Source organism: Mesoplodon densirostris, chromosome 11, assembly GCF_025265405.1.
Source record: "Mesoplodon densirostris isolate mMesDen1 chromosome 11, mMesDen1 primary haplotype, whole genome shotgun sequence".
NCBI lineage: Eukaryota > Metazoa > Chordata > Mammalia > Artiodactyla > Ziphiidae > Mesoplodon > Mesoplodon densirostris.
The window spans coordinates 85,600,261-85,622,520 of record NC_082671.1 but is presented as its reverse complement, the minus strand read 5'-3'; the positions used below and the strand labels follow the sequence as shown (position 1 = coordinate 85,622,520).

At 41.8% G+C, this 22,260-nt stretch overlaps 1 protein-coding gene across 3 annotated transcripts in view; it reads right to left on the bottom strand.

Moving 5' to 3' along the window:
* The window catches only part of NTN4 (netrin 4), a 112,589-nt gene extending 91,145 nt beyond the window's left edge, over positions 1 to 21,444 (bottom strand). For all 3 annotated transcript variants that reach the window (XM_060113412.1, XM_060113415.1, XM_060113414.1), the window contains exons 1-2: positions 20,857 to 21,444; positions 17,469 to 17,998 (exon numbers count right to left, since the gene is read on the bottom strand). In XM_060113412.1, coding sequence (XP_059969395.1) covers positions 17,469 to 17,998; positions 20,857 to 20,911 — 585 coding nt within the window. In that variant the 5' untranslated portion in view covers positions 20,912 to 21,444. The remainder of the gene's footprint in view (positions 1 to 17,468; positions 17,999 to 20,856) is intronic.
* Between the last annotated feature and the right edge of the window lie 816 nt (positions 21,445 to 22,260).

The window sequence follows — 22,260 nt, the reverse complement described above, 5'->3', positions numbered from 1 at the left end:
TCAATTAATCTTCCTTATAAAAATGCATATATACATATAAGTAAAAAACAAACACTTTCCCTAACTATGTACCATAGAAAACCACAGATGGCAATTAGTTTGACTTTATTATTTTTTACTATAAATTTATTTATTTATTTATCTATCTGTCTGTGTTGGGTCTTTGTTACTGCACGCGGGCTTTCCTCTAGTTGCGGCATGCAGGGGCTACTCTTCATTGCAGTGCACGGGCTTCTCATTGCGGTGGCTTCTCTTGTTGCAGGGCACAGGCTCTAGGCGCACTGGCTTCAGTAGTTGTGGCACATGGGCTCAGCAGTTGTGGCTCGGGGGCTCTAGAGTGCAGGTTCAGTAGTTGTGGCGCATGGGCTTAGTTGCTCCGCGGCATGTGGGATCTTCCTGGACAAGGGATCGAACCCGTGTCCCCTGCATTGGCAGGTGGATTCTTAACCACTGTGCCACCAGGGAAGTCCCAATTAGTTTGACTTTAAAACTAGCTTTCTTATTGAACATTTGTGTGCCTATTGGAGGATTTCCATAATGCAAACCTCCACTAGAATGTGCTTTCAACTTTTCATTCAAGAGACTTAATCAGGAGCAACCAAAATGTACTGCTTAAAGTTTAAAAAATATATCAAACTTTAAACACTGTTACCCTGGAGGGGAGATCCTGGCTACAAAACAAATAGACTTCAAAGGGACCTCCTGACTTTCTCTAAACCACAGATAAATATTTGCTATTACTATGGTAATAGGTAGCATAGGGCCACTTTGTCCTTCACTTGTAGGAGACCTTGAAGATAGGTGTTGATCGCCACCATGAAAGGTTTTCCCAGTAGAGATAAATCTCATATACCTTTTCCCATTAAGTTCTAGTCTGACACACAAGGATTAATTGCAAGAGATTAATTAAAGAAGAGAGCTGAAAGCTAATTAGAAGAGAAACTTGCAGAAATAAAAGCCAATAAACTGGCTTAAAAGATAAAAAGTACATATTATTTTCTCTACTTTGACCTACATGTAATGAAGTACAATCAGTTAAACTGAAAGACTGGTATCCCTAATTTATATGTTTGTAGAGATAGAAAGCAAGGGACTTCCCTGGTGGTGCAGTGGTTAAGAATCCGCCTGCCAATGCAGGGAACACGGGTTCGAGCCCTGGTCCGGGAAGATCCCACATGCTGCAGAGCAACTAAGCCCGTGCGCCACAACTACTGAGCCTGTGCTCTAGAGCTTGTGAGCCACAACTACTGAGCCCGTATGCCTACAGCCCATGCTCCACAACAAGAGAAGCCACTGCAATGAGAAGCCCGCACACCGCAAGGAAGAGTAGCCCCCACTCGCCACAACTAGAGAAAGTCCGCACACAGCAACGAAGACTCAACGTAGCCAAAAATAAATAAATAAAAAAAAATTTTTTAAGATAGAAAACAATAAATACTATAAAATTAGTCTATGTTTCCTTCTGCTCCAGAGTAGAGATTTACAGAGAAGAACTGGAAGTACAGAATTTTCAGGATGTTTAAGCCATTGAGCTTACAGAGCATGAAAGCCCATAACAAAAATCCTGACCTCCAAAGAGAAACAAATTAAATCTCATTTCAGTTTCTAAAAATGTTTTTTTCTCATACTTTAGATAAGAAAAAGACATTTCCAACCTGGATAGATTGCAAGCTTGGCTAATATAAATCCTAATTGTGTCTCTTATCAGCAGTGTCATTTCTGAGTGATGACAGAGCTGTGATTAAAGATAAAATTCCAGGTCTATGTAACATTAAGGCTTTTAATCAGAGAAGCATTTATTTATTCATTCAACCATTATTTATTGAGATACTTTGTATCAGGCACTGTGCTAGGTACTCTGGATACAAAACTGAATAAGAAAAATCAGTCATGCGTAGGATTTCAGTTGTTCCCTAATTCCTGAAAATTGAGCAAGCTCTGTTAAAAGAGGTGTAAGAAAACAGCTCAAAATATTATTATTTTTTTAAATCAGAAGAGCACATAAGGCCATTTAACCAAATTTCTCAATGCTGGAAGTTTCTCTAGAATGGCTGATACCCATCTGTTCTCTATTAGATCCCACACCCTCATCAGGCAGCATATTTCATTTTTTGATGATTCTCATTATCAAAAAGTTCCTCTGTGTTAAGCTAGATCTGTCCTCTGTAACTTCTAATACTGATCTTGAAGCTACACAAAATAAGCCTATTTTACTTTCAACAAGCAAGTCCTTCAAATATTTAACGGCAGCCACCAACTTCACTTTCATTTTCCAGGTAAAATATCTACAGTGTCTCATATCATGTAGTTTTTAGACCATTTACCACTCTGGCTAGGTAGCAAATGACCTCTGTTTTATTTATATATGTAAGCTACCGATGACACTATTTTCCCACATTTCCCACTCTAAGATGTCAAACAAATTCTAAACTCTACTGCTGAACATTTTTTTCCAATTCTTTTTCAATCCAAATGCATTTCAAAGGTTTTTCTGTAACCTAAGGAATATTCAGATTTTAAAACACCTGTAGTATTTCAATACAGCTATTTGGGAAGAAATGGAGTTGATGAGTAGGGACAGTGGTATGAAAGTAAAAAAAAAAAGAATTCACCATGAGAATATTATTTATGTAGCCTACTGAGCACTCACCTACAATCGCGGTAAAACAGGGAGGCAAGATTGCCATTCCAGTGTCATTATTTTGGGAGGTAGGGAAGGGAAGGAAAGAGTCACTTCTATATCTGAATAGAATGTCGTAACATTATCTGCATATTTCCATAGTATCTGTCATTGTATTACTTAGTTCATGAGAAAATAATATTTCTGGTTACACACCAACTAAACTGATAGGCAAACTGGCAGGTAAGGCTGACGTAACAAAGCGAGGTTGGGGGTGGCCACAGCAGTCTAAATATTCAGCAGGTACATATGAACAGAATTGGTTCCCCCTGTCTCCATAAGCAGCTGAAGGGATGAAGGTGACTGGTTGAAACTGACCAGGAGATTAAAATGGCCTCTGAGGATGAAAGTACCAGGGGCCAGCTCCACAAGTAACATATCCTTCTGGTTACACTTAGGGCACCTGCTAGAACATCCAGAAGTAGCTAAATGCTTTCTCAAGTGGGCTTTTTAAAAAGGAGAACTAAAAAGGAACAGCAATAATACATCACTGAACTCTTGGCCCATGAATTTCTACATGCGCCTGGTGCATATTTTATAAAGTTCTTGGAAAACAGGTGTTTCCCACCTGTTCTGGTTACAGAATTTCAAACTGATAATCTTTTAAACATGTTATAACTCCCTGACTAACTTGAACAGGACTTCAAGAGAGACTTTTTCAAGCATATTGTTTTAAAAGACCATTAATTTTAACAAAAAACCTACCATACAAAGTCATGAAGAGTATCTATTCTTAACAAAAGAATAAAGACAAGTCCAAATAGGGAATCCAGACCAGGGTCAGGAACTGAACTTTGCTTGCTCACTCTGAGTTCCCTACAGAGCAACCTCTTACTAGGATCACTTGGAGATTCCTCCATGAGTCTGAAATACCAACAAGGTGTAGGTGGATACATTTGTTTTCAGCTTTGATAAGAAGTTTTACTTTAAGCTCATACTTATCTCAACATAACTTTGCCACCTAAAAATATCTTTTAAAACTTAGTTCTTTATCTTGTACTTGACATTCATAATATAGTTTTAAAAGAATCTGTAGAGTCACAATAGATATGTGGAACTAAATATGGAATGAAGAGACATGAACTGTTCTTTGTACATCTGATTTGTTCATTTTTCTCTAAATCTAACTCCTTCTAGTCTATTTTTGCCTGTTTGTGAAGATGACTGGGCTACTGCTTTAATAAAAAAAAAAGTATATAATTCTTTATATTCACTCTATCTACTATGAAATGACCAAGACTGATGTGTTCTCTAATTAAATATCTGTCCAAAAGCACTAAGCAAAAATGTAGACCCTTGAGGCTCTTGAAAAACATTGACAGTTAACCAATGTTAGTACAGGATGTCCCTAACTTACAAGTGGTTTGTGTTCTAAAAATTTATTTGTAAGTCAGTTGCCTGGGCTTTAGAATGCATTTTATGTCTATTTTTGTTTACTACTGTATCCCCAGAGCCTGAGATAGTGCTAGACACATAGTGGGCATCCAGATATTTGCTGATTGACTGGATGAAGTGACCTAAAAGTGCACTTCACTAATAATGTAATTGAACTATATTATTGTTAATAATAATCAGCATTGGGCTTCCCTGGTGGCGCAGTGGTTGAGAGTCCACCTGCCGATGCAGGGGACACGGGTTCGTGCCCCGGTCCGGGAGGATCCCGCATGCCGCGGAGCGGCTGGGCCCGTGAGCCATGGCCGCTGAGCCTGTGCTTCCAGAGCCTGTGCTCCGCAGCAGGAGAGGCCACAGCGGTGAGGGGCCCACGTACCGAAAAACAAAATAATAATAATAATAATTAGCATTTATAGAGTACTTAGCCATTTATAAAACACATTTATATGTGCCTTATTTTGTCCTTTCTCACATTGATTCAGTTTACAAATGAAGAGTCTAAGACCCCTAAATTAAAGAGAGAGCCATTGAAGCTACTTAAGAGGATTGGGTGTGAGATGAGGAACTTGAATTAAAGTGGTAACAGTGGAGGTGGGAACCAATGAGAGATAGAACCACCAGAACCTGGTGATGGACCTGATATGGGCCTCCAACTCCTACACTTATGCTACCACACTGCATCTAGAAATATAAGTTATAGATAAAATATCATCTATTCATACAAAATAGAGACTCAGAGAGAGTAGGGACTCATTTCTTTTTCTGCTGACACCCTTTTCTTTAGCAGTTAAGTGACTTCCTTATGTTCAGTGGTTAAGAAGAAGGACCCATTCACCTTGCAAGAAATGAGATCTCCCCAAAAAGATTACACCAAAATTGAGGGCTCCTGCCTAGCTAGCAGGAAGACTGATGTGACTAGCTAAGCAGTATCCAGCCCAAGACCCCTGCTATTGGAGTAGTTTGGATGTAAAGAATTTTCTTAAGTCATTTACTCACTCTATGGCATAATCCATGTATTCAGAGGTGGTTGAGACATTAAGGGGTCCTGAGACAAATCTTCAAATCTGTACACAAATCCTTTCTGTAACATCTCTCATAGAGGCTCACTCAGCCTTTGCTGAAACATTTCATGGGATGAGAAACTCAATGGATCTCACTTTGTCTTTTGGATACATCCGTGTTTTTTAAGAGTCTTTCTTTGGTCAAACTCTTGCTTTCTGAAAGCATCAGAGTCCATTTAATCCCTCTTCAAACATCTGAAGAATGCTAGCAATTCCTGAACATCCATAAATCCTCTCTCACAGGCGAAATATCCCAAGTTAATTGTTCATGATATAATGAGGTTTCTAATTGATCTCACCAATTCTGCTCAGCTTTCTCTAAATAGGAATATCTTGACCTGAACATAATATTCTAGCTATGCTTTGACTGGAGAACACAACAAAAGGACTATTCTCTTTTGTGTGGAGCATTATTTTTCTATTAATGCAGCCTAGGACTGCATTAGCTTTTTTGGCAGTCATGATGTATTGTTGACTCACATTGAGATTACAGTCAAATGAAACCCTCAGGTCTTTTTCACATGAATGGCGATAAGTCACACCTCTTTGGTGTATTACAGCTGATTTTTGAAAAGAGGAATTTATCACTATTAAGTTTAATCTCATAAGTTTTGCTCAAGAATCTTTCACAACGTTCCGTGAGTTGTCTTTCTTAAACAGTTCTAATTATGTTATCCTTACCCAGAAGAGCTACTGATTGATCTCCACTACCCACAGGATCAAGTCCAAAATACTTTGCACACTAGACCCTGTATAATCTGAACTGAGCCTTCAGGGTTAGCCTCATCTTCCCTCCTCCCTCTCTCTTCTCCATTCCCCACCATTCCATACTCTCCAACCATTCTGAGCATTGACTTTCTTCACACATGTGCACTTTTCCATGGAATTTCCTTCTCCACCTTTCAATTATTTTTTTATTCTTTAAGAGACAGCAATTTAAAAGTCCCAATCAGACTGTGAACTCCCTGAAGGCAGGAATGTACTACAGTGATGTTCAGATAATAAGAAAGAGACATAACTTACAAGTTTTATATTTTTAAGTTTTTTGGTTTGATTTTTCAAAGAAAAGAATATTTAAACCTCTTTCTTCAAAGCTAGTTTCTCCTCCCAGCTCTAGAAATGCAGGTGAGTGGGGTTTGGCTTACTTGAAATAATATTTCTTAGGGATAGGGAGTAACAACTTTGGCAGTTTATCTGAGTGAACCAGATAGCTGCACAGGTTTGTCCAGAGGCCGTGTCATAAGGTGATTGTTTTCCAGAATCACAAAAAAACCCCACCTTTGCACCCAACACAGCATTGTGAAAAGAAGCCCAGCTGGAAGCACTGCAGGAGCAGAAGCATGAGGCCCTCTATTCAATCATTTCCAATGATATCAATGAAAAACTAAACAAAATCCCCCAGTCAACCTTTACATGCACCTTCTGCTGTTTTCCAACAGGTGTTGATAGATTTGTACCTTTCCATCTAAACTGCAACCCTTTGTACCAGGCCTTTGCAGATTAGCAACAGAGCCTGTGGTTTGGGTTTGCAAAGGGATGGAGGCTACGACATTGTTCTTATTGAGAAATTGTACTAATTAACTATCTGCCTTAGGATCTGTCATCCTAAATGGCTAACTTAACAGACATTTAGCAAGTCATCTCTCAAACATACTGTTTCCTGTGCCTGCAGACCAGGTACTCTGCCATAAAGATGCTTTGAACAACAAAAGGTAACAAATAGTTATTATAGATCATCTTAATAATAATAATGCCTCAGTGTTCATATATTTGATAAACAGCTATTTAACAGGCAACATGTTAGACGCAAGGGTAGTGTTTCTCGAAGTGTGGTCTGGACTGCCTTAAGGAGCTCACAGAACAATGCGATAAACGCCGTGACAGAGGTGAGCGTGTGATAAGGGTGCACAGGTGTAAGGCACATACGTAGTGCACCTAACCCAGAGTTTTGGAAAGAGGTGAAGTTTAAGGAACGTCCTTAAGGATGAATAGCAACTATCTATCCTTTCATCCATCCATCCAAAAATATTTGAGTGACAACTTAGCTAAGTGGATGAGAGGTAGGACTTGGGGAGAGGAACAGAAGAGAGAAGCATCTCAGGAAAAGAAAGCATGTGTGCAAGGGTCAGAGGATGAGAAAGAGCATGGTACCTTGGGGTAATACAGTGGTTCAACAGATAGAGCTGGAGGCTGGGGTATAAGCAGCAGTGATGAGGATGAGGCAGCGGGTATTCAGAAGGGGCCTAGCATGCCCCATTAAACAACATGGACTACGTTATGAGGAAACTGGAGAGTCAGTGAAGGGTTTTAAGCAGAGAAGTGACATTTTAGATTTCATAAAGATCCTTCAGAGTGTGGTATAGAGAACAGATTGGGAAGCAAGCAAGACAGAATAGAGAGAACCTTCAGGAGAACATTGCAATAATACATAGAAATGATGTGCACCACCGTTTGTAGCTGTGGGGACGGAGAGAAGCATATGTACTCAAGAGACACTGCAGTAGCAGAATGGGACAGGCCCTGGTGAATGACTGAGGCTGGGTGAAGGAGAGAAAAGAATCGAGAATGAATCTCAGTTTTTGCCTTGATGGGTCTTTCTGGGTTAGACAGTGATGCTATTTGTTTGGGTTTTTATTTTCTCAGTGAGGTAAGAGGCAAACTCTTTGGCTGAGAGCAAGCAATGGGTGTGAGAAGGGGTTTTAGGGAGAGGGGAAGACACTTTGAAAGAGTCATTGCAGGAATGAAAGGGAGCTGAGGGAAAAAGGATTTCCAGGGAAGTGTGAGGGCCAAATTCAGGCTGGAAAACGTAAATTTGTAGAGGTATCTCTCAGCACAATCGTGTTATTATTTTTCCCATTAGAGTTCAGCTATTTAGCTGAAGGAGCAAGAAGGCGAACAGTAGAATTGATCTAGAATGGGGATGTGATGGACAGACAAGGGGGCAATGGAGTTGAGAGAACCAACAGAAGATTCCAGAGAGAAAATCATGGGAGCAGGCTAGGTATCATGTCCATTTTTGCAGACAAATATATATTTGGGGGCCTGAGAAGAGATAAAAGAAGTGGTCTAATGTGATATAACTAAATTATTAAAGAGAAGAAATAAAAATTAGAAAGAAAAATGGCCAAAAGTAACAAAACAGGATTGATAGAGCACGTGGGCAGGAGTTGACGATTACCTTTCTGTTGTTGCAAACTATACCTCTTCACTACGTCCCCTGCCCCAGAAAGGATTCCCCAGTGGGCCTATGTTCTTCTGAACTTCGGTAAGCATCAGAGAGAGAGCTGTTGTTACAACAGGCTGAGTGTAGTGTCCTACCCCTTTAGGTGTGTTGGGATGGTGAACATGGGTTGTTGGAGAGTGAAGTGCCTAGTTCTTCTGACAGAGAAGTGGTTGATGTGGCCTCCATTTACTTTTGCTTTTTATTTGGAGGTGGGAGTGGAGTCAGAGGGTTATTCACTGGGACACAGGATATGAGAAAAATGTAGGCATCAACAAAAGGAACTGATGGAAAGCCTCAAAGACCTCAGCAAGGTCAGGTTGGCTGAAATAAAAAGAAACACAAATTCTTAATGGAGATTAAACAGTATAAGGGAGTGATTACATTTTCTCTCTTTGATTTAATTTTAAAACACTGAAACCTTTTTCAGTAGCTGCCGAAAGATAGAGTGTTAGCACAAATGATGTCACGCAGAAGGCATTTGAATGTCTTTCATACTTTTTTTGTTTTGTTTTGGGAACTGTGATTATGAAGTGTAAAGTAACAACGGCAAACATAGCTGATGCCTTGAAAGACTTCTGCTCCTGTCAGTTACAGGAAAGTTAGGAAGACAAGTGAAATAGGACATAGAAAGAGGGTTGGTGTTTTGTTTTTGTTTGTTTGTTAACAAGACAAACTATCCAGGAAAAGAGCTTGTTTCTTAGAGATAAAGTGAGATGTATACAAAATGCCCAACAGAATAGAAACTGGCACATTATACTGTGATCTCTAAATGATGCTTTTCTCTTCTCCTCCATAATAGAACAACTAAACATTAATATATAAGCATTAATAAAAACATTAATATTTTTCAAGATTGTGAAAATGTAAATACTTCTACATAAATGGGATTAACTTCCACAGCACCCTTGCCTTAGGTAGATGTTCTCCATCACATTTTGCAAATTAAATTTCACAACCCACTAAGCAGAAAAAATGTGTACAATGCTATATTTTAATTTCATTTCCAATACTGTAATAGCTCAGGGGCATTTAAAAATGCCTTTTTAAAAAAATCATTCCAAAAAATTGCTCCTATAGCTGGAATTTTGGGTCAAAAAAAAGATTAAAAGTTGGATGAGTCAAGATAAAATGGAATGTGAGGCCCTTAAAATCTGAAAGCACCCAGAATCAACATTTCTCTTTCAGCATGATATTTTCAAGGGTTATCATCCTCCTTCAATACTGTTCCCTCTCCCTTTTCTATCATCATTCATTACCTGATCAGTGCTTTCCCTTCTCCTTATTTGTTTCAGTTCATCTTTTGAAAACCTAAAGTTGCAGTTCTCATGCCTTCCCTCTGACTTTCATTTTAGAATTTGTACCCTCTGTTTCGACTGTAGCAAGTCAATGTTATTCGAATTCATGTTGTTGCTTAATTAAACAACCATTTAATTACCAACCCGCAGATTGGTAAGACTGGTTCTCGTATAAGCCTGGGCAGTTCCAAGCGTTTTTGGTAATGGCAGCGTCAGTGGACTAACTTTGATCCTCTCCTGGGCTTAGTTCTTGGACTTTCCTCTTTTCTATCCACACCCACTCCCTTGATGATCTCATCCAGTTTCATGGCTTTAAATATCATCTCTGCACTGATGACTCCCAAGTTTATATCTTTAGTCCAGACCCCTCCTCTGAACTTTAAACTCACAGATCCAACTGCCTACTCGGTATTTCCACTTGGATGTCTCACAGGCAACTCATACCTATCGTGTCCACATATCAGCTCCTGGCATTCCTCTCCAAGTCTTTTCCCTCGAGAGCCTTCTTCATCTCAGTAATTGGCTATCCCATTCTTCCAGGTGCTCAGGCTAAAACCATACTTACTTCTCTCTCTCTCTCATACCCTGCATCCAACCTGTCAGCAAATGCTGTTGGCTTTTGTCCATAAAACGGATCCAGAACTCAACAGCTTTTTACCATTTCCACTGCTACCTTCTGTCCATGCACCATCAGATCTAGCCTGAATTATTGCAGCAGCATTCTAGCTGGTCTCCCTGCTTCCCCCTTTGGTCCTTCCTTAACACACAAACCAGAGAAATCCTATTAAAAATAAATTGATCATATTGCCCCTGTGCTCAAGACTCCATGGGCTTCCAATATCATTCAGAGTAAAACTCGATGACTGTATAATAACTTATTGTCCAAACTGGGATCTCTTTGAGAGTGAAAGGGGATGCTACGAATAATTAACAGGATTTAAGTGATCTAGGTGTAAATTTGGGCCATCCTGGGCACCTACTTATGAGGCTCCACATAATCGCCCACACCTCCCCGTTATCCCTCTGACCTCGCCTGTTATACTACACCTCAACCCCTCTGCTTCAGCACCAGCCTCTTCACAGTCCTATCAGTAGGAGGCAGACTTCCTCAGGGCCTTTGCTCTTCCCCTAGACGTGCCCATGACTCATTTCTGCTTCCCTTCAGGTCCTAATTTAAAAGTCACAGTGAGGCTTTCCCTGGGAGCTCTGTCTAAACATTTAAAAACCCCTTCCTACTTCCTAGCCCCCTTCCCTGCTTTTTTTTCTTTCTTTCTAAATTTACACTTATTATTGATACTATCTAACATTCCATATATTTTACTTACTTAACCTTACATTTAGAATGTAATCTCAGGGGCAGCAGTTTTTGACTTTTTGCTGTGTGTCCCCAACTCCTAAAATAGTTGGCACATAGGAGACACTATATAAATATTTGTAAGAAGAATGAACGAATCATGACTAGTTTGAAAGGATACGTAGGAGTTGTGTAACATCTAACACAATTAGTAAACAGTATTATCATTTTACAGTTATTTTCATATAATTCAAGTCAGCACCAGCCCCCTCACTGTCCTGAAGTATTCTCCAAATGTACTCTGGACATTTATGCCTTGTGGGGATCTGTGCTAGGTTCAGAGGTTGGGGGTCTGGGAGCCACAGAGTGAATACAATGAGAGAGGAGACAAAGTTCCTCAAGAAGTGAACACTGTAGGAACAGAAGAGATGGGGGACATGATATTATAGTTACATGTAAGTGACCAGAGTGCATGGGAGTGCAGACGAGAGAGAGATTACATTCAGTGACTTTTCAGACAATTCTGATTACTGATCAGAAGCAACAACTTCCATATTCTCTGGCATGATTCATTTTCCTCGTCTTCCAGAGCCCCCAACCTCTAATACTCCCAGCCTGGTTTGTGTTCTCCACTCCTTGGTAGGAAGTTACCTTGTATGCCCAGATATACCTGACCTCCAGGTGTCTGTTCCTCATTGTCTGGCCTTAATTTTTCAATATGAATCATCAGTTACTAACTCAGCATTTTGCAATCTGATCTCTCAAAGTTTCCAGAAAATTACAACCAAATACTGGCAAAGTTAAACCATCAAATAGAACAAATACGAAGCAAGCAGATGCTAAACAGATTTTTTTTAATAGCTAGAAAGAAGGTATTTGGTGGGGGGGTATTCACCCATTGAAATCAATAAGTCAAAGTTTATTGATTTAATCTCTGGGTTTGTTCAAATTTTTAATGTAGCTCCTTTGAATAATTTTATTTGATAACCATTCTGTGGGTTTTCCTTAAACTAAAGCCATTTTTTAAAATGTGCTGTTGTAAGTCTCTAGCCCCACCCCTACAGGAAGGGAGTAGCCCCAGGGTGTGGATAATTGAAACACTCTAAACAAATATATACAACATTTTATTTTCAAAAAAGTTCAACAAAATTATAGCTGAGAATATGCTTCAAAGCATAACATTAATAACTTAGAAGAATTACTTAAAGTGGTTACCAACTAGATAAAAAGTATTTCCCTTCTGCCCAACAAACAAATCAAATAAAAAGTATGCTAAATGGTACTGAAGAACTGTAATACTCACTCCCATATCATTTATTTTAAATGATCTTGGGTAATGTTAAGTGCAAAGAATCTTTACTTGTTATTTTTCTATCTAATGTAAAATAAATTAACTTTATTATGCAAAGTTCACATATTACAAATTATCAATTGAACTGTAAGTTTTACAGTTTAATAATTACCAGAGCAATTTAGTTTTAGTTTTGTTTTGTTTTTGATTTTGGAGTTATAATAAAACCTAATCATATAAATAATTTTAAAGCAAGCTAATCATCCCAGCTCTGGCACAAGTTAGCTCATTACTTATTTACTCTGACCGAGTTACTCTGACTCACTAAGTCTCAGGTCCTTTGTCTGTAAAATGGGGTCAATACTGGTACCCAACTAACAGGGTTCTTGTGAAAATAAGGGATGCAGAGGACTCTACAGAATGCCTGGCAGATGGGAAAGCTTCAGTATATAAGAGCTGCCACTATGACTCATGACTGATACTGCTGAAAAAATAGGCATGAGCACATTTCAATGATTGAAGAAAGCAAGTAGCTAACCAAAGAGGAGTGTTTAGAAAGCACTTCTACTCATGTATTACTTTGTTTTATCTTTTCAGTTTAAAAATCCTAAATATTGTTTAGGACATTATACATATAAATACCTGTAAAAACCTGATTAACTTATCATTTTCTGCAAATTTGTGCCATACTGACTTTATCACAAGGTATTGAAATATAATCCTTTTCAATGGCCTAAAGAGACAGATACTCAGATCTTGCAAAGCATATTATTTTCACAACATACTTGGGGAATTAATCATGCACTACCTCATATTATTTAATCAATCAGTCCATAAATTATCACATTTAATCTCTTACCCACCGGACTGTAAGGATTGCAAAGGAAAGGAACGTATATAGTTTTTGTATCTTTCACACCACACAGCTTGGTACAAAGGAATTTCAAACTAGTATAGTGGAAGCAGCACTGGGCTAGAAGTCAGGAAATACGAATTTCAGCTGAGTAATTGTAGACAAGTCACTTAACTCTCTTCAGGCTTCAGATTACTCATCAGTCATGTGCTTTTCCATCAATGACATTCAGGTTCCTTTTCAAATGCTCTCATTTTAAGAAACACTAGCAAGAGGGATTTTTACCAATGTTTGTCATTTTAATACACAACTTCAGTTTTCCATATCAACAGGTTGAAAGAAATAGGACCCTTAAGTATAGATTTTGTTCACTCATGAAAACTTGCCAGGAACTCAGAGTTCTTGTCACTGTCTGCTCCATCAAACACAAATCCTTCACCCTGTTTTAAAAACAGCAAGCCCTCCCCTGCCAGCATTCCCCATCCCCTACCCTGTTTTATTTTCTCCTTACTACCTATCACACTCTGGTGTACTGTATATTTTACTTAGTTATTTGTTCTCTATCTCCCCCTTCCCCACCCCCATTCCCAGTACCATGCCAAGCACCACATCTGCCTGTGCCTTTTTTTTTTTAAATGGAGGTATATTTGAAAATTAAGAATTGTATGTATTTAAGGTGTACAATTTGATGATTTGATATACATAAACATTGTGAAATAATCACCACATTCAGGCTAACATTTCCATCACCTCAGATAGTCACCACTTTTCGGTATGTGTGGTGAGAACACTCCAGATCCACCCTCCTAGCAAATTTCAAGTACACAATAAGGTATGGTTAACTATAGTCATACTGTTGTACATTAGATCTCCAGAACTTGTTCATCTTGCATAACTGAAACATCGTACCCCTTGAACAACATCTCCCCCATCTGTGCCTTTTACCGGGATTTTGGGAGCACTTAATACCTCCACCCCAGCATTTCCCAAGTTGTGCTCTGAGGATCTCTAGAGTTCTGAAAGATAGTAATCGGAGTTCTGCAAAAAGAGGGTTGCATGGGCAAATAAGTTTGGGAATGTCCCATCCTATACTTCCCACTTGGAGACAGAGGACACATAATGAGAATATTTATATACTTATAAATGTCTAATTTTGTTAAACCCAGTCAGTGTTTCCCAATCTGGTTTGGCCATGGAAACTTTTATTCCCAGAACACCACTGACATCTCAGAGGACATTCCTGCTCAGGAGAAAGCCATCTGGCAAATTCTTTTTTACCTTCATGTCACATCCAAATGAATAGCAAATGTGAGAGAGTGAGCGAGGAGAAAGACAGATAGCTCTTTGCTAGCAATTCTTAGAGGTAATGGAGAGAGAACATGGTTTTATGAAACAAATACTATACTTTTAAAGTCAGAAGACTTGTGATTTAGTCCTAGCGCTGTCACATAACTAACTAACTGTATGTCGTTGGGCAAATCGCCCTACCTCTGAGCCTCAATCTCCTCTCCTGTAAAGGAGACACATTTTAGGATAACCATATCCTATTCTTTGAAACTGCTGACCAGTTTAGAAAGTTTCTGTGTAGTAGATTTGACTCGGATTTCAAAAGTATTTAAATTTAAAAAGTATTCTTGGATTTAAAAAGTATTCTTCTGAGTGGATTTTTCGGGCCTATATTTTTAAAGTCCTCTTTCAGATGACTGGTGCCTTCCACTCTGAAGATGGGCATATCTGATTTCTTAGACATGAAACTACAGGACTCTCTAGGGCCCTAAAAGCCCAAAGAAATATTTTAGAATGAATAATGGAAACAAATTAAGTCTGGGATGTATTTAGGTTAGTCTGCGTAGTAGGATAATACCTAGAGAAAGCCTGAGAAGTCTTGTATAGAATGGAGGAAGATACAGGTCTAGTATTATAAATAAGGAGTAAATGAAATTTGAAACTACTTCTTTGATGCTAGATTAATTGGCTTATTTTTCTGATCACTCAATTTTCAAAGAGAGTGATTGAGGATACAGGGTTGTACTGAAAAATTAATTTGTAGCTCAGCACTAATTTATATTCCAAAGCAACATGCAAGAGGTAGATAATAATCATTTCCTAGGGGGCTTCCTCGGGTCCTTACCTTTGAGGAACTCTCTTCTACTCTCTAACTCAGGAGGGAAAGATTCATCCTCAAACCTGTCTCTGAAGGGAAGAAATTCTATGGTGGTTTAATGTACACTTGCAAATAATGCTCTAGAGAGAACTAGGTGGCACCTGATGTTTTTCTTGCCATTGAAATATGTCTGCTGAAATAACAACTACAGTAAAAAAAATTTTTTTAACTGGATATAAAAGGTGACTGCACATTGAAAGATCTATCTAACGTAAATTTTAGTCTCTGCTTGAAATTTGATGTAAGCATTGATGACAATAAGTAGTTTGGCTTTAAAGAAGACAAGATTTTGCTCTGCTATAGGTTAAATAAATGTTCCTTTAGTCATCTCTAAGTAATTGCTGGGCCATTGTAATACATTCAACATGATATTTGCTAAGCAAGCATGCCTGCCATCTGGTTACTGAAACTCTATTTTTGCTACTTCATAGGTACACATGGCCCAGTAGCACTGAGATGCAGGGAACTGATAGGAGCCTGTGGATCAATTCCAAAGCAATTTGAGAGTTCAAGCCATTCATTTGTTTGCAACACAAAGTGTTCTCCACGGAAGAAAACAATGAGTCTAACTTATCTGTCTCTTTCCTGTCCTGGTATCTTTAAAAATGTCCATCATGACAGGGTGCGTGCAGGTTTACAATATTAAGCCAACTTTAGAGAAGAATGGAAAGAAAACTAAGAATGGAAAATAGTCTGTGTGCTGCTTGTACCACATCCTGCTCGGCTCTGGTGCCAGCAACTCTGTTCCTGGTCTGAGGAGTGTCCACAGAAGAAGAAGTAGCTGGGTAACATGGCAAAAGTCCATATGGGTCTATGGTAGGAGGGAGAAGAAGTTTCCAAACCAGTCCTTCCATCAAGTCCCTGGCAAGCACCCCTGTCCCCCAAACCGAAGATAGAATTAGCAGCACGGAGTACAATGCCTGACACACATAGTAGGGGCTCAATGAATGTTTACTAAATATAATCATCTGGGAAGTCTGTGAATAGTAATATAAATGACTGCTAGAAGAATGATTATGTTAGTCTCTGAAGCCATTGTAATACGTGCATTGGATATATGCTTAACACCTGGTCCAGGCTTTCTTAACTTTGACACTATTGACATTTTGAGCTAATAATTCTTTGTTGGGGACAGGAGTGGAAGGGATGCTATCTTGCCCACTGTAGGAGGCTTAGTGGCATCCCTGGCCTCCATCCACTAGATGCCAACAGTGTCCCTCTTCCCCGCAAAAATGTCCCCCTCGTGATGGGGGGTAACAAAATCACTCCTTGTTGAGAACCACTTATCTACTCTGTGTGTCTGTGTCATGTACTAGAGTTAGAAATACTATACTCTCTCTTCTCTTTTTTCCTGCATTGATATTTCTTGATCTACACGTTGAAGGTATTTTATTCTTTGAGTCTGCTTTCTCTCAATTGCCTCTAAATTCCATGTTTTCACATATCTCAGTGGGGGAGGGCTTTCTAGGTACATCTGTACAAGTTAAAAAAGACATGTTTCCCCCTTCGGAGAGGTGAAATATGAAACAAAGGGTAAACATTCCATACAGAAATTGGACTAGTAGCTAAGGAGGCTGTTTTGCAGAATGATATTGAGATGGTCTTGCGCCCCGGATAGACCCAAGACCCTAAGCTGCAACTGATATGTATGTGCGTCCAAAAAGAGTTTCTGCATCTTAAAAGAAACTACCTTCATTTGTTTGCTATGCACTCTTGCAATCTTAACAGTAAAACTCCTCTGTTATATAAAAGTATCCTTCTGACAAACATATTTTTTTCTCCCTTGGTTTTGTTTTTATTTACTTCCTATCTATGTTAACAGTTTCAGGAAGATACCAGCATGGGCTCCAGGAACAGGCTGTCTCAGTAACTCCTGCCTCTTCAGAAGCACAGTAAGCAGTCCTGCTACCTGAAGAAATCAGTAGCCTTTTAAACCTCTAAGGTAAAAGGATAATGTTGCATATTTACTCTTTCTTAAAATGAAAAAAATTAAAATCTTAGAAATCTGACTTAAACCTAGCCAGTGGGCAACCTGCTTGAAAATGACTAGACATCCATGTCTAAGGGTGAGAAATAATTTATGACAAATAAAGCTCATGAAAAATTCTAATTTCACTCATGTTGCTACAAGTATACCTTCATGCTTTAAAAAAAATGTGGGCTGGTAACATTTTTCTACCTTCCTTACAGTGTAGAGTTAAACATGTGCCCTTACCTCTCCTCCAGTGCACGGGAAAGGACTGGAGTATCGAGAAGTGCAAACAGCTCCCTTCTTGACAACATCATCTTCCAGGCCAAATGTAGCCAGGCAGTTAGTTGCAAAGTACTTGTAAGGCTTCCATGTCTTCCCAAAGTCCTGGGACCGGTCCAGCACCATGGCTGCCGGCCTGGGGGACTTGAACACCATAATCAGATGAGTGAAGTAGAATTCAGCTTCCAGGTCTAACTGGATCTTTTCTCTGTGCACATCCTCAGCAGACTGCCACCACGTGCGAGGAAACCTGAAGGATGAGTCTGCCATGGCAGCTGGCAGGTGAGCCAGGTGAGGCTGCGCAGCACTGCATTTGTCACATTTGGGCTGCTGACAAGTCAGATCAGTGTTCTCACTATAGAAGCAGTACAGTTCAGTGGCGTTCTGACCACAGGTGGTGTCTGCCCAGAGTTTTCTTCCTAAAGCCAAATTTCCCATGCGAGGGTTACAGGCTTTTTCACAGCGGGAACTCACTCCAGCCACTCCACTCAGTCCTAGAGATGGGAGAGCATATGTTATTCAAGACAAACCCATCTGGAAACCTCTTTTGTCCACCTAGTCCACCTTCAACAGTCGAGTTATCCCCATATTGCCCCAAGGCTTTCAGTAAAGAGGAAATGCTACCAAATTTGAGCATGAATACTGTTCTGCATTTATACTATTTGCATATGCAAGTGTGTGAATGTGCATGTGTGTGTGAGGGTGTGTGCCTGCATGCCCGTTTCATGTAAAATTCACATAGAAGAAAATAAAATCACTTTGGGTAAAGGGCGAGAGGAAGGAAGGTGGAAACACTGGGTAAAGATAATGGGCCTAAAGATAATGGGACTGCTTTCTAACAGTCTCTATTTTTGAAATACATTCATTTGCTTTTGAAGTCATGACATAAATAATACCAAAAACCAACAATGTTTTTAAGATCACTCAATTTAGTCTTTCGAACATAATTTGAGTCTTTAGCATTATCTAACATGTTTATGAGAATGCATTGAGGAGGAAATGTAGAATTCTACTATATTTTTAAGACAAAAACATGAAAGGACCAATTCCCTAAGAAAATCAATATGAGGTATTGGTATACAGTGGGATCTCATTTAGGGAGACAAAGCTAGAGACCACTGGAGCCAAGATGTGCAATATCTATTTTTAATATTAAGTAAATGTAAGTAAGAAAAAACCCTCTAAACTGCCAAATGACAGAAAAGCTTATTTGACACACTCTCTGCCTCTTGAGTGCTTCTACCTATGACAGGTTCTACAGTAGCTACCTGTTTGCTTAACAGGAGAATGTTTACAGTCTGGCAGCCACTAACAGGACCTTTAAACATAATCTGTGAACTAAAACACCTTCCTAAAGAAACATGTGCTTCCACCCAAACAAAGGTCCAACAGACTTTAATGTTTCAAAATTACTTAAAATGATAAACATTATACACCTACTAACATCCTGACTACATAATATAATCCTTAATTTGGGCTTGTCATTTTAATTATGAATACCTGAAGCAATATTATCTATTTTAAAAGTTAAAACAGAGAGGGAAAAAAAGGAAAAAGTCAAACCCCAAATTCCGGCTAATTGAACGTTTCTGCTTAAGAGGGAGCATCTCTGACTTGTTATCACTATACTGTTGGAGAAGCCAAATGAAAGCTTAGACCAAAAGAGAGACATTGCACACACTCAACTGACTATCACGAGCCTCACGAGCCTTATGGTTCTTTGCAACCATAAGAAAGGGCTTCCTTAGGCATATTTTTTAAATGTCAAATTCAAGTGTGCATTATGCCTGGACTCTGTTTGCCACTTTTCTGATTAGCTGGGGCAACAGTTGCTTGTTTGGGTGGCCAGGATCACCCAAACACACAGTGTGCTATGACTCACCTGTAAAGCATTTCAGGGAAAATCATATACTGCCCGTACAAGTATTTTTGACTTGAAACACTTGCCTTGTGATATTTATTTACAACCTCTTGATTGCTTGCATGTTTTTGCCATAACACGGTTTGAAAAGGGAAAGGTTTATTAAAGTTCACTTTGTGGTTGGGGGAGCATGCATAAGTGCATGCAGGGGTGCCTAAGTAGCAAGAATTAAAGTAAAAGCTTAGACCTTTAACGGCTCCTTGGGAAAAGTACTGAATAATTTTAGATGCCCCCACCCGAAACTAGGAAGAAATCCAGAAAAGACTGGAGCCAGATAAATAATCGGTGGACACAATACTTAGCTATCCCTAAAGAAGTGACCATCCAAGTATAGCAAGGATGCTCCTAAGAGTCCGATGCGTTTGGGATGTAGACTCTAAAGCCTGGCTTTTGCTTCATGCTAGCGTCTCTGGGGGCTGAGTGGATGAAACCGAAGGGAAGGGAGAAGTGTGCCAATGCTCCCTCTCCACCAGTCCGTCCCTCCAGCCCACACTCCTCTTTCTGGAGCAAGCGAGATGCGTTTGAGAGACCAAGTGGCCAAAGAGTCCCTCACTTTCTTTCCCCCTTACACCCTGAACCGCACTTACGCCTAACTGGAAACCAGGTGACCTGCAAGAGGAGGGTGAGGAGCAAAAGGGGTTCCCAAATTTAGAAACGGCAAGCTAGGAACGGGTGGTCAAGGGCAGCCCAAGGCAGCCGGGATGGGAGTGGGAGGGAGAGCGCATCTGACGACGCCTCTACCGGTCGTCCAGTTACCGAGACAGGAAGCAGACCCGCCTCCGACCTCCCGCGGAGCCTCGGCCAGGGTACCAATTCCCCAAGGGCGGCAAGCCGGCTCCGTGCAACCCGGGGCGATCACTACCTATCGTCCCAGCCCGGGGTCTCACTGAGTTCTAGCCGCTGCCCAGGGAGAGGCCACTCACCCCGCCCCAGGTGTCCCTACCTGGCTCCCTAGTACCCAGCATGAGGTCGGGGACGACGGCGATCGCTCTCAACAAGAGAGCGGCCCCGGCCCACGCGCGCCCAGGGTCGCTGGGCCACCCCTCCCCATCATTCCTCAGGCCATGAAGTGCCGGGGGATGGCGAGCTTGGTCCTTTGTTCCCTCACAAAATGGAAAGGCAGTTTTTTACAAGTCCAAACCGAGAAAAAAAAAACCAAGGTCGCGCTGTTTCCGGCAGGGCGCACCCAGGATATCGGGTTATCCAAAGGCATGTGTATCGCAGTTGCAAAAAAAAAAAAAAAAAAAAAAATCAGTAGTATTTTAAAGTGCTGAGACCCGGGGAAAGGAGGCGGAACATGGCCACTCATTTCATCCTTGGGAGCTGAGCTCTGCGCTCTCAGCCTGCACTCGCCTGCACCCCCGAGTTCCGAGGTGGGGCACACAAGGGGCGAAGGAAGGGGGTTGGGGGCCCGGCAGCGTCACCACCCACCTGCGGCCACCGCGGAGCAGCCCCAGAGCAGCAGCAGCCGCGCGCAGCTCCCCATGGCCGGGAGGAGCCGGGAGGACCCGGGCCGGGCGGGTGCGGGAGGGAGTCGAGCCCTCGCGGTCGCGGGATGAAGCGCCAGCAGTCCTCGGGAGGAACCGGGGCTCTTTATTTCTTCCTCCTCCTGGGGTGCCAGGCTCGGTCAGTGGGCGCCGGCGGCGGGGAGCTGCGGGCTGGGGCCGCGCCGGGCGGTGGGGTGACCCTCGCGCACCGGCCTGGAGGGGCGCGGGCACCTTGGGGGCGGCGGGAGCCCCGGCACCATAGCCCGCCTGGCCACGCTGCCCCTCGGAGCGGTCCTGCGGGCTCCTCCGCCGCTAGCCCGGGGCTCGGCGCCCGCAGCAACAGCTGAACTTTGCGAGACCTTTCACTTCCCGGCCGCCTCCGCCGCCGCCGCCGCCACCGCCTCCTGGGCGTCCTCCTCCGCTTTTACCACGTCCTCTTGCTGCTGCGTCTCGGTCCCGTCCTTCTCCATGGGCAGTTCCATGGGATGCATTTTTATTGCACCGACAGCGCGGCGCTCCGGTGCCAGCCCTCCTCCCCTCGCACCTCCACCCCTTCCTCCCGCCCGCCCCCCGCGCTCGCTTGACAGCCTGGGCGCAGTAGCCCGCGCGGTCGGGTCGCCGCCGCCGCCCGGGGAGGGATCCTCTCTCCCGACCAGCCGCCCCCGCTGCCTCGCTGCCAGCTCCACCCGCCCGCCTCAGCCCCCGCGCGCGTCTGTCACCTCGCACCCCAGCTTCCCTCGTGCCCCTCCCGTCTCTTGCCCTGCTTCTCCCTGTGTGACCCCCTTGGTGCCCTCCAGCACCCACAGGCCTCCTCTGGAAGCAGTCTCCCACCTTCTCCCGCAACATTCCAGAGAGCAGTTGACTCCCTCTTGATCAGGTCAGGGCATGCCAAGGGGCTTAAAAAACCGCGAAACAGGCTAGCTCCTACTTCCCACATCCCCCAACAAAAACAAGCCCTCCTCTTCTCCCGCCACCCCTTCTCCAGAGTCTAACGACCCAGGGATGGAACCCCTCATCCAGTCCGGGGTCAAGGGCAAGGGAGAGCTCATTAACTGCTAAGTGGCATTCGCCGCTTCTCTGCCGACTTTCGGGGGGGTGGGGGAGGGCATCTTGGCTAAACAATCAATGCTTACTTTATCCGAGGTGTATCCGTTTTGATGTAAAACGTGTTCCCTAATTCAAACTCAAGTGCTAAAAGAAAAGGGTCACAGGATTAGCTAGTGCCCAGTTTAAGAACATCCTTGTCTAGGGGCAGGGGCACGACAAAGACAACCTCTTTGGTCCTTCTAAGCACTCTCTCTCCAGTTGTGCTGCTAAACAATAATGTTGTGTAATAACGTATGGGGAA